At 44.6% G+C, this 13,570-nt stretch overlaps 1 protein-coding gene across 2 annotated transcripts in view; it reads right to left on the bottom strand.

Moving 5' to 3' along the window:
* TJP1 (tight junction protein 1) overlaps positions 1-13,570 on the bottom strand; it is a 234,926-nt gene that overhangs the window by 45,283 nt on the left and 176,073 nt on the right. For both annotated transcript variants that reach the window (XM_040969244.1, XM_040969245.1), the window contains exons 6-9: positions 6,356-6,632; positions 3,416-3,519; positions 2,652-2,820; positions 1,941-2,091 (exon numbers count right to left, since the gene is read on the bottom strand). In XM_040969244.1, coding sequence (XP_040825178.1) covers positions 1,941-2,091; positions 2,652-2,820; positions 3,416-3,519; positions 6,356-6,632 — 701 coding nt within the window. The remainder of the gene's footprint in view (positions 1-1,940; positions 2,092-2,651; positions 2,821-3,415; positions 3,520-6,355; positions 6,633-13,570) is intronic.

Below are 13,570 nucleotides of genomic sequence, written 5' to 3'. Positions count from 1 at the left end.
GCCCATCAAAGGTGCACGCTGTGGCGGTAATCCTTCCCATGAGAACACCCTTGCTGCGTCAGGATTTCTTTCCAGAACTAATGTTAAACTGCAGCAGTCAAAAGATAATCATTAATTATAGGACACTTTTACACATGACATAAGATTCCCCTAAAATCATTATGATGAAACTAACATTTGATACAATTTAGAAACCTAAAATTTGAGATGCTGGAAGATTCAGCTCCACAGATAATTACAAACCACAAAGACATAGTAACAGCAACTGCACTCAAAGCTGATCACGACTCTCCTCTTCCCGGGGCCCACTGTAGTGCAAAGCTGAACTGTGAATCCACTGCCTGTTGACAAGTCTGGTTTTAGAGCACCTTCAAAGAACCCCCCTCCTGGCTGGGATCCCTCTCCTCTGCATGCGACTTCCCTTCCCACAGGAAAGTGTCTCCAGCTCTTGCCACCTCTCCCTGCTGCTCCGAGCCAGGAGTGACTTCTCTGGTTTCAGAAAATACCACTCACGAGTACGCCCACATCAGCATCACCCTAACCTGTTCTCAGCTCTGCACTGGAAAGCTTTCCTGAGGTGTAAGTGATAAGCCAGGATGGTACAGACTGAAGATGGGCTAAGTACTGTTTTGATACGTAAGTATGAAGTGTAAACCACAATCAAGGGAATTCACACATCCATTCAGAGTCTTCTGTGTGTGTGTGTGGGCGGGGGGTACGATGTGCTCTCAGAGAATCTCAGGAATGTATTACCTAAAGCCACTGCATTGCACAGCAGGCCTCTAGAACGTACTCATCCTGTAATGGAATCTTCAGAACCTTTGACTAACAGCCCGTTTCCGCTATGGTCCGAGTTCTGATACTTTCTATCTAGGCTTACTGAGTTCACCTTCTTAGTTTCCATGGTTACATGAGACAGATACATAGGATTTGCCCTTCTGTGTCTAACAGCCTTTATTTAGGCATAATCTAAGCTCATTTTGTGAGAGATGGGAGAGTCAATAATCCCGAGAATGTACATTACACATTCTCTTCATGCACTGTTCCTACCTACTGACAGATTCAGCTGATCAGGAAGCTTGGCTCTGCGAGCAATGCTGCAGTGAACAGGAGCGGGCAGACATTTTTGGATGCAGATCCAGAAATGGGACTGCTGGATCATCAAATGGCTGTATTTTCAATTCCTTGGATAATTTCTGATAGTGTTTACCATAAAGGTGACACCAATAAATATTTGCACCAACGATGTGTAAGGGTCCTTCTCTCTCAGGATGTCTGTTAAGTGAGGGCTAGGGCCTCTAGAGCTCCACTCTGGACTGCTGCTCATCACAGGTCAGCCACTGGCCCCTGCTACCCCAAGGATCTCTGGAAACCATGCACCATGCTACAAGGATGTGCACGCATGCATGTTTCTGGAGTGAAGAGTCCTTTCTTCAGATTCCCAAATGCAGAACAGGATCCTGAAGAAAAAGTCAACCTGCACAGGTTTCATACCACAGCCTATCAGATCCTCTGGCTAAGCTGGCAATGTATTTTATAAAAAGGGACTAGTCTTCATCAAAAGGGCTTCTACTGTAGTTAACCTCTTCAATAGTCAATGCTTGAGGACATCTTCTAATGCAATGGGTTAGCCAAGAGCAGCTGGTGGCCAGCCGTGTTTGTAAACAGTGTATCTGCAACAGCACCATGCCCGTTCATTACATACCGTCTAAGCTGCTTGTGAGAGAGACTGCATGGCCTGTGTGCCTAAAATACATACATGTCTGGACTGTCGCAACAAAGTGTGATTGCCCTCTGCTAAAACATGCCTAAACTGTAAAAGAGAAACAGAACTAATCATGCATAATAAAAGGAAAGCCTCTCATATTTACTTTGTAAGTACATCCGGAAGCCAGCATCCAGTGCACAACCATTTTATTTTAAACAACAGAGTGCTTTACCTGCCATTGCTGGGCTGCTGGGGAGAGCGCCTGGAAAGGTCGGAAGGCTCGGATCGTTGGTCAGGAGATCGAGACCGGCTGCTGCGGCGGGGAGGCCTGTCATGTGACCGGCCAGAATGATCTGATGCTAGCGATTGAATTTCTGAAATATCTGTTGAATAAGAGGGTACTATTCATTTTCCCATGAAAAAGTTACAATAAAGTCCTTCAATCACTGAAAAAAGTTACAAAATTTAATTTCATTTAAAATGACTGGTACAATCATTCATTTCATCAATGATTAAATAACAGTGGTGAGTTACCCACATGAAAAGGGTATATATATCTGGAATTCTTAGATAAGAAACATGTTTGGCTTACAGGAAAGAATCATCTCTCTCAGACATGTTCAATGCATCATGTGGGAGCAAGCAACTAGTCTAGTGGTCAGACAACACACTGGAGAAAACAGGACTAATTCTTGGTTCAGGATCCCAATTCCTGCTCCCTGCTAACGCAGACCCCAAATCAAACAACTGAGTTCTTGTCCCTACACACCCCACAACATAACAGACCTAGTCTGTGTCCTGGTAATACCTTTGGCCTCCGCCAAGCCCCAGCCACTGTAAACAGTTGGAGAGTGAACTGGTAGGTGGAAGAGCTCTTGCTCTCTCTGCTTCTCAGATCATTGCTTTTTCTCAAGAAAAAACTTGCAGATAGACCCACACTCACCGTCTCTCTCGGAGGCATTAGCAGAATGGATACTGTCAGAAAGGTCAGGGACATTCAGCAGGGTAGCCCGTTCATCTCTCTGGACTACCATTTTCAACTTGCCTTTTGACCTCTCTATCAGGGTCTTTGCATCAGTCAATGACATATTTTCTGTCACAGTACCATTTATCTGCAATGTGAAAAAAGCACTGCAATGTGAAATTAGGCAACAAACAAGACACAAATGTTAACAGCTTATTACACACGGAATTACCCAAACTATTAAGAACCAAGTATCCCCATTACACTTTTATCTAATGATCTCAGCATTCTATCTTCCTAAAACTATCACATCTTTGACAATATTGTTGCTTTGTCAGAAAGAGCCAAATTCACACCCGTCAGCCCCTCCAAAATGCCATCTTGTACTATTACTCTCATAAGTAAACTAACAGAGCAAGTCTTTCAATATTATCTGGAACAACAGTCAAAATAATTTAATGTATAAGAAAAGACACACCTATCCACCCACCCACCCACACACACACACACACACACAAATCCTGCTGATGGGTGATTGGCTGATACACTGACTCTTTGAAAAGAATATCTGTGCTGACGCTGACACATAATAACCCTCGAGGTAACCCAGGTCCCTGTCACCCAAACACTGACTTTCAACTCTATTTGGAAACACACTGCTTCAAATGTCAGCAAACACTCCACTGGGCCTCCAGGACTTGCTTTCTATTTTAATGCATTAGAATGTAAGAATACGACTATACCTTCAATACAACATCACCTTCTTGAATATTGCCATCTCTTGCTGCCAAACTATCTTGTGAAATCTCCTTCACAAATATATGACTGGCCAACCGAAGACCATATTCTGAAATAAATATATTTAAACATCTTTAGCATAAAGCCCTAAGATACTTTAATAACATTAAATGTATTGCACTATAACTAAAAGACAGGCTTTAAATACCATCAATCATCAGATTTGTCTTGGCAACTATGAATCGATACTCTTTCTAATCATCAGATAGTCTACAGTGTCAATCAGAGATCAAAGCAGGTCCAAGGTTCAAACAAAAGACTGGAATACTACGCTTCTGTTTTCCTGAAAGGCAGGAAGTTGAAGCAGAACATCTTTCTCACCCAGTACTGGCTACAAACTTCTCAGAATGCTTAATGAATTGAATACGACTCTAAAAAGCAAACTGCTTGAGGCTTGAAACACATGACAAAAGTTGACAATTTTATGGATGACTACTGTGAAGGAAACACTAGTTTTGCTTTTCCCAGCTCCTGGAGCAGGAGCACTCCTGGTGTGCACACCTCTGGTCATGGAGACCTAATTAGAGGAACGGATGTACTCCCCGGTGGGAGCCCAAAGCCTGAGAGCCAGCCAGGCAGACGGAGCCCCTCCTCCACACAACCTATATGTGCACAACAATCAAACAATATCAAGACATCACCAGGATAGAGCTACAACAGAGCTGGCAACAGCTGCAGAGAAAAGATGTTTTTAGAAACACAAGGGTAGTGGCCACAATGCTCAGCACAGTATCCCTAGGAAAAGAACGGCCTTTGAGCGTGTGAGGAGGGAGAGGAAGACCCTGAGCTTACTACATCACACACATCAACACCGAGGCAGAGCAGTGCTTCCAGCATGGGATCAACAGTGGACCATTATTCAGGGCGCAAAAGCTACAGCACAGCTACACTATAACTTAAGATAAACACATAGGGTAGGAGGGAGGTGGGACAAAAAGAAAAAAGAAATTTACTTTTTACAAGATGTAGGCAAGGAACTGGGCATACAGTTCTCTGTGTCTTGGAAATAGTCATTACTTCACGGAGGGACACAGTATTGGTTAAGACTGGTCTTATTCAGGGTTAAAAATTTACAAATGGCCATTCAATATTATTTACAGCTTAGTCTATTCACTTATCCCAAACATTTCCTGGGGAACATAACTGTGCCAGCTAATATGCCAAATACTATGCCATATAAAGTAGCAAATGAGACAGTCTCTGTACTCTGCTAATCTACCTTGTCAGTAAAGAAAAAAAGATGTTACCATAGCAATTACAAGTATGACAAGGAGTTCAGGTAACAGAGTGCCTCAAAAGGTTCACTGAGGCAAAACTACAAGATCAGGTTATTTTTGCAAAAAATTTGGAATCTGTGAGAAGTTCTTTGATAGCACGCATCTTCCAGAAACTTCCGTAGACTCCTTGCGCAGGGTTCTGTAACTACTAGAAGTTCAGAGAAAGCCTCTCGGAGAGAACACTGAAGCTAACCTTCACATCCAAAACACTTATCTGAAGGGTAAGTTAGCTAGGGGAGGGAGCACGGGGGTCGATGGAGAGGGTAACAGGGAAGTGCCTGGCAGGACAGATAAAGTCCCAAGACTGAGATACTGAGACTGGAAAAACCACGACAAGGACAGGACAGAACAGGAGAAGCAAGCATCTGAGAGGGTGTGTCACAGCAGAGTCACTGAGAGGGATCCAGGAACCAGGCAGCAGACTGAGTGTGCCTACTGACATATGCTGGTGGCTTGGACAGAAAGTCACAAACAGGGTGGGTAACAGTGGGATTTAGAAAGTTAGGGCACCATCGTGCAGCTAACACAAAACCAGCCATCAAAGAAAACTATCATTTTCTCCGTGACTGATTTGAGGAATCTGGTGGACAGGAGAAGGAATCTGGTGTGTCAGAAGAAACACAAGTGAAAATGTGCAGGGGCAGATGTGTTCAGATGGAGATGTGTTGAGACTGGAGGACCCAACGAACAGCTAAGTCAATGTGCTGAGTAGCTGAGACTGTCCAAGAAGGGCACACAACTGGGAAAGGGGTCTAGGAGCGAGCCCACAGAACATGAAAGCGGTGTGAGAACAACAAGCCTGCAAAGGATACAGAGGAGGGGATGCGGCTACAAGGATTCAGAGCCACAGACACTAAAGGATGACATAATTTCTCTAAACTATAGGAAATGGTACTGAAAAGGGAAGACAAAATAGGAACAGCTGTGCAGTGGGAGAGGGCAGGCCCCACGGAACAGAGAGGGTGAGGAGTGTGTGGTAGCAGAAGCAGGCACGCCAGGAGCAGACTTTGGAGAGGGAGCAAAACAAGCCTGCATGACATTCTTTCATAACACCTGCCACCCAAATCATCAGCTATACATGCCCACAAAAGGAAGAAGCCACAAATCCACTTTGTACTAAATTTGATGAAGAACAAGGGAAAACAGTTGGGTTTCAATTAAAAAAAGTTACAGAATTCCTATATAAGGCATCATTCACTGTCAATCTCTCCACTTGAAATTAGTCTAACCCCTCTCCCCAGTTTCTCCCATATCTTTATATACTTTTACAGAGTAATACTAAATTTTCATTTGGTGATGGTGTGACATTTCCTGGTCATGTAACTTCTATCTGCTTTTATCGCAATAACAAATCCAAACTTCAACTATCAGACAAATCTACATAAAGTTTAACCTTTTCCACCTTTTCCAACAAAATGATTCAAGAGACAATGGATGAGCCATGAAGCCTGCTGTAACAGGCGTGTGTTCTACCTGACTCACTGCAATGGCACCCAAACACAAAAGAGAAACTTGCAAACAAAGTGAAGGTATGATGAGATAGCAATCCCACTTCTTATTATTTTAAAATGTCCATGTGAAAATAACAAAAGGACTGGTAGAGAATACCTTCATTTTTCCGAGACTTCACCAAGGTGACTTTGGTGGGTTTGGCAGGCTGGCTTGAGGCCACCGAACGCCTGTCTGAGCGTGGAGACAAGCTCCTCTCTCTACTCGCACTTCTCTCCCTTGCCCAGCTCTTCTCGCTCCTTCTGTTCACCAGACCACTGCGACCACTTCTTGGCTCATGGATTTCCTCGTCGTAACTGTCTTCTTCATTATCAGACACTGGTTCAGGATCAGGACGACTTACTGGGATCTGAACTTTCTTCTTCCTGCGAATGGTCTATAAATAAGAAACAGCAAAAAATAAGCTGACTGGCTTTCAGACATGTACTCTGAAACGATCATTTCTCTCATTCCACATTCATTGACAAGTATGAGACTGACATATAGACAATTACACCTAAAACCAAGGAATACATTTTTATAATGGCTGTTTCTACTGTGTGCTCAAAAAAGTCCTTATTTGTTTCATTCTCAAGAATTAGATGAAACAACTACATGCTTACAGGGAAACTAACAACCGGTGTCTTAACATAGGCCAGGCACTGCACTTTACTCACCAGACACACTCCAGAGGCTCCACAACCACAACACACTGCACCTCAATTCCCGAATCGAGCTCTTAGCACACGTCAGTCCCGGGCCCATGGCTGCCCTGCCAGACCTCTAAGAGATACAGTGACATTCCACTGCACTACCGTCACGTCAGCACGCCAGAGCTAATGCAGCCAGAGATACTTCTTCAACTGCTTTCAGTCTCTCTCTTCAATCTAACTTTCTAGTACAGCTCAAATTTACTTTTGTGGCACCCCATCCCCTGGCCCCAGGAACCCAAGCAACTGGCTGCGCTTTTCCTGTCCACGTCCACTTCCTTCTTTCACCCTTATGCTGCATTATCTTACGACGAGGCGGCCCCACACCTCATCTCCTCACAGACCTGCCGCACCCTCAGGCAATGCCTCTTGCTGCTTATTGCACTTTAATCTAGCACACGTGCTCACTGCCACCTTACTTCCAAACCCTCAACCCTTTCCTTCTTTCAGCCCACTGACTCCCTCTGGCTTTCACTTGTTTTTCAATCTGCATGAGATGCCACGCTGCTATGTTTAAAAGAACTTCTAGCGATCACCCAGTCTTCTCTCTTGACAAGGACCAGCTCTGCAGTCCCTTCTCTCTGCTCATTTGGTCGTCCACACACTCGTTTTACTGTACAGAATTACCTTTTCTTGTTCAGCAGTCCTTTCACTTAGACCTTTTTTTGCCTCTCTGGAATCTGCTGACACATGCATTTCAAAATCATGCTCCAAAATGCCAATCACTCAGCCTGCTTTGTTTTTTATGCAGGTCAATGCTACGTCACGCCCTCTCCACGCCTCAACTCTTGCCCAAGTCGATCCTCTTCCTCTCATGACCCCTCCCATGTGAGCTCTTACTCTCATCATCCACTTCTAGGCCTTTCCTCAACAATTACAAATCATCCAAGTTATCCGCAACTTTTATCTCAAGCATGTCCTCTGCTACAGAGCTCCCAATTAATCTCCCCCCACCCCCGTCTTCTTGCTAGCTGTATCCAAGTTACCATCTTCTCATCAAAACCAATTTCTTCAAAGGGCTCTTAGCACAAGAGTACTTCAAAAAGTTAGTGAGAAAAGGGATTAACCTAAGTTGAGGAGTGGGTGTTAGTGTAGCAAGTATGATGGCACCCTCCCACAGAGCGCCTCGGTCAGCCCTGGCTCTGCCTACTGCTAAGGCAGACTTGGTCAGCAGTGGGTGACACTCAGGTGTCATGGATCGAGTGCCTGGTCCCCAGTCTCGGTGCCTAGACCTAGTTGACACAACAGATAGGAGCTGTCTCCGTCTCTTTAAAAAGTAAGAATTCACATTTAAAAAACTGTTCTGATGCAAAAAACAAATAAATAAAACCAAAATTCATCCATTTTGTAGTATGCATTTTCCAGGAAAATGTAATGATTCCTGCATGGATATGTTTTCAAACTTCTCTGAAGTAAAATGGACTTAGTAAATTTTTTTCCCATGAACTTACTGAAACACCCATACATTACCGCTTCCTATTAGCATCAACAGTGACCACAGAGGGCTCTTCTGAGGAGCCGACTAAGGAACACACAGCAGCAGAGAGCAGCATGAAAGCAGGGACAGTGTATGCTTGCCGTGAAAAAAGACAGGTGTCCCCTCCTGAGCCCCACTCTTCGCCTCTCAACTTCCACTCCCAACACACTTATACAAAGTTAACTCCCTAGAGTGCTCCTGTCAGCTCCTCCCAAGGATGAACAAAAACCAAGTCACAGCTGAGCACTGCAGGCTCCCAGCAGATAATGCCACCTCACTGCAAATGTAAAACAACACAACAGATCAAGTAAGCACTAGAATAAAGTGCATGGGACAGTATAGAAGTTCTTATAACCATAGGACTCTTAGAGAAAGACTTCTTAATAAGGTTGCATTCCAAGGCAGAGTTTGATACATGTGAAAACACAAAAATTAAGAACATTTCCAGTGGAAACAAAATAACATACCAACAAACCATCATCAATGACTGCCACAAAAAAACAAACAAGAAAAAGCTACATACATACATCATGTATGACAAAAAAACTCACAAACTTGTAATTCACTTACATAAATGCAAGGGGCACAAACAGGTAAAAACCAAATATAAACGCATAATAAATACACTAAGGATAAAATCAACTTGTGATTTAAACTATGGGTTTAAATAGTTGGGAACTGTGGCACAGTCTGTTAAGCTGGTGCTTGAGATGTCCCTGTTGCAAACTGGAGCCCCAGCTCTGCTCTGCAGGATCCAGCTTCCTGCTCACGGACTTGGGAAGACAGCAAGTGACGGATCAAGGACACGGGGCCTTGTAATGCAGGATCCTGGCCCAGCAATGGCAATACTACAGCAGGCTTTTGGGGAGTGAACAGGAGGATGAAGCTCTCATTTTGTCACTCTGTGTTTCAATAAATGAACAAATTCTTTAAAATAATATTCACTTGAAGTTACACTTAATTTAGCACTTTGGCAAAGATTTAAACCTGCTGATAAACAATGCACTCCTGATGCCCCACTGGTTCTGCAAAGCACATGAACAATACACACATCAGTTTGTTCCTGCCCTCTGACGGAAAAGCCACTCCTAGAAAAGGCTTTTCAAAAGCAAATAAACAAATGAACAAGAGTACAACACCTCACCACAGCATTTGCCTAACACAACTGGAAACAGAACATGAAAGTGCTAAATGAATGGCTTGGGTAAGGGCTGACAGCCACTGTGATGAACATACTAGAGGTCATAACAAGGAAGGTGTTTTTGCCATTCATGTGCCTTTGACTTGTTTAGTATACTCAGAATCATAGTTAACATTACATAATTTCATTGTGTTACAACCAGTAAGTCTATTTCTAGCTTTCTTATTATGTTCACTGTATTATCAGGAATTTAACATTTATTAGTTTGATGAAAATGAAATCACTCAATAAGCCTAATATTCAAAGGGCTCTTAATTTATGGAAAGATAATCACATCAAGGAACCAGCACCGTAATGGAACAGCACAGAGAAAAAGAGCCATCAGTGCACCAGTGAATAGCTTTCAGATTTGGAAAAACACCCCAGCTGTGGGCAACTGCCTAGACTGCAGTGTACCTAGGCAACTGTTCCACTGCTGTGAGGAGAGCAGCCAAAAGCTGCTGGGCCTCCTGGGCCTGGTGAACACAAAATATGTGTTAACTATTCCAGTTGCAGTTTTGTTTTGTCGTGTTTTTTTTTTTAAAGATAAAGGGGGGGGCAGACACCAGCAGACAGTGTTTGGGGACCCATGCTCGAACGTGTGGGCCCTGGGCAGGTGGGCAGGGCTGCAGAACAGCACAACATACTGCCAGAGGACTGGGCCCAGGGATCTGCATGCTCGTGGGCACCGGGGGCTGTGAACTGCTCAGAGCAGGGGGTCTGGGCATGTGTGGGAAGGAGGACTGCTGAGGGAAAATGTGACAGGTGAGGCATGACTTATGGGGGACTTCCAATCATCAGGCTACTACACTTGCAGGTAAACAAGGGGGCTGAGACCAGGTGGTTCAGAGGAGGGAAACCAGAGGACCTTTCAGTGCCAAACCAATACACCCACCAACATCTGGGAGACCAGAGCTGGGCTTGTTGGTATGAACCAACACCTACCAGCGCACATGAAAGCCATGGCAGGGGTGCTTGCCCAGCAGGACTCAAACACAGCCAGTGAGTGTCAGGGCAGGGGATGGAACACGTCAGGCTGGGCCATGACACCACACAGCATGTGAGAGAACTGGATCTGGGAGCAAATTCTGTGGGGGGCTTATGGGCTCTAAGATGGAATATCAGCCAATGGACCTTGGAAGGATCTTCTCAGCCTTGTAGCAACAACATCAACAGCATCTCAGAACTACCAAAACCACTTAAGCAGTACCCTCGAAAATGCTCTGCTTCCAGACCCCTGGGATGACATCGGTGGCCATCCCCCATCCCCAGGTACTGATGTGGCTGGGCTGCTGGCAACAGCCCTTCCCATATTCCTCCTCACGTTCCCCAGATACAAGAAGAAAAAAGGGGATTGGAAACAGTTGTCTCAACTACTTTCCCCCATTCCTTGAACCTTCCCACACTAATCAGTGGTCCACTTGTGCATGCATCCTTCTTAACTACGCAAACATCACCACAAATAAAATAAATTTATTTTAAAAAGAAAAAGAAGGGCCCAGTAGCTCAGTGGCTAAAGTTCTCGCCTTGCAGGCACTGTGGTCCCATATGGGCACCGGTTTTAATCCTGCAGTCCTGATTCCCATTCAGCTCCCTGCCTGTGGCCTGGGAAGATAGTCGAGGACGGCCCAAAGCCTTGGGATCCTGCACACATGTAGGAAACCTGGAAGAAGCTCCTGACTCCTGGCTTTGGATCAGTATAGCTCCAGCCATTGCAGCTGATGGGGAGTGAATGATCAGACACAAGATCTTCCTCTCTGTCTCTCCCTCTCTCTATATATCTGACTTTGCAATAAATAAATAAATCTTTAAAAAAAAAAAATCAAACAACAACATAAACTTGCGGGTTCTAGGGATCTGGTTATGCCTGGGAATGAGGTTAAAAACACACCTTACAAGGACAGGCCACACTCAAAGAAGCTAGGGTGTCTATGGCAATGAAAGACAATGTAAATTAATGATGTGATCCCAACTGTTCATTTACAGAAATGAACAGCCTTCTTTGCTAATTAATGTGCCTTACCCAACCGCCTATAACTCCACCTACAGAGCAAAAACCTCATCCAAGGCGTGTCCCAAGTTCCTCCTTTTCAAATGACAAAGCTTTGAGCTACCCTAAAATCCCTTTATACATCCTGGGCCAAGCATCTGTCATGTCAATACTCAGGGGTTTTGAACCTAGAGCTAAAACCATTTTTAGTGGGCAAAGTCTGCAGTGTAGAGTATAACTTTCTTGGCTGTGTTACCAATGTCAGTTATGTGTGCTGAACATTCTGCGTAGAAAAACAAAACACATCAGGGCCAGCATGGTGGTTTATCTAGCTAATCCTCCACCTGAAGTGCAGACATCCCCTATGGGAACCGGTTCATATCCTGGCTGTTCTACTTCCAATTCCTCTGCAAGTTTATGGCCTAGGAAGTCCCAGAAGAAGCTCCTGTTTCTGTCTTCTTGTTGGCCCGCTCTGTGGACATTTGAGGAGTAAACCAGCAGATGGAACATATCTTTCTCTGTCCTTCCCCCTCTGTGCGTAACTCTGAATTTCAAGTAAAATAAATAAATCTTTAGAAACAAAACAGCTCAACATTACAGAGGAACAAAGAGCTTAAGACAGATGCATGGGTAAAGCCGAGTATCTCAGCTCCAGGGGTAAAATCTATGCTGCTCAAACTGGAATGTGTAACTACAAATGAAAAACCCTACCACAATGATAATGTTGAAAAACAACAGCTACATTAAGCAGGTTAAGTTTAATCCTCTTACAAAATCTAACAAAATTGATCATTATAAAAACTAGCAATTTGGGCCTGGCGAGGTGGCCTAGTGGCTAAAGTCCTTGCCTTGAATGCCCCGGGATCCCATATGGGCGCCGGTTCTAATCCCGGCAGCTCCACTTTCCATCTAGCTCCCTGATTGTGGTCTGGAAAAGCAGTTGAGGACGGCCCAAGGCCTTGGGACCCTGCATCCACATGGGAGACCCGGAAGAGGTTCCGGGTTCCTGGCTTCGGATTGGCGCAGCACTGGCCGTTGCAGTCACCTGGGGAGTGAATCATCGGTCGGAAGATCTTGCTCTCTGTCTCTCCTCCTCTTTGTATATCTGACTTTGTAATAAAAATAAGTAAATAAATCTTTAAAAAAAACCAAAACTAGCAATTTGCTTCTGTAAACACTACCATCTCATGTTACAAAAAGTGTTCAAAATTATCACACAAGGCAGGCACTGCGGCACACAGGGAATGGTGCCCCTGCTGCCATCCCATGCAAGTGCCAGTTCCAGTTCCAGCTGCTCTGCTTCTGATCTAGCTCCCTGCTAATGCAGCCAGGAAGCAGTGGACACAGGCCTAAATCCTTGGGCCTGCACCGAAATGGGAAACCCAACTCTTCTTTCTGGTTCCTGGTTTTGAAACACCCAGTTCGAGTCAGTGCAGCCACTGGGAGAGTGAACCAGTGGATGAAAGGGTTCTAACTCTGCCTTTCAAGTAAATAAAATAAAATAAAACAAAACAAATAAATAAGAGAATGCAGGGGAAACAACAGTTCATGAAAGCCATGTAATGTAGGGGATGAAAAGTAAGACATTTCAGAAATGAAAAAAAGTTATCACCCTCAAGCAGTTGGTGTATTAAACGCAGAACCAAAAACAATGTTAACTGTCAAAGTACCACTGTAACAAGACTCTGCAAACAGAAGACACTGTGATTTGGAAGAATGCAGCAACCACATACTGAGTCCACAGCAAGATGACACTCGCATCTCCCGGCATCAACAGCAGCAGTGTGGAGACAGCCATCATCACACAGTGCCAGAGGGACCCAGCAAGTAAAGGTGCAAGACCTGAGGTAGCTCTGGTGACAGCCCCCAGGCACGGGCACACGGGCTGGCCTCCTCCAGCCCCAGCCTCTGAGACCCTGTAGATCAGAGTGCCTGCTGGAAGCAAAGCAAGACAACTATAGCTCCCAGCCTCCCTCTC

Source organism: Ochotona curzoniae, unplaced genomic scaffold, assembly GCF_017591425.1.
Source record: "Ochotona curzoniae isolate NIBS_2020 unplaced genomic scaffold, NIBS_Ocur_1.0 scaffold_4701, whole genome shotgun sequence".
Lineage (NCBI taxonomy): Eukaryota > Metazoa > Chordata > Mammalia > Lagomorpha > Ochotonidae > Ochotona > Ochotona curzoniae.
The sequence above is the reverse complement of the archived record's forward strand: the minus strand, read 5'-3'. Positions and strand labels throughout refer to the sequence as shown.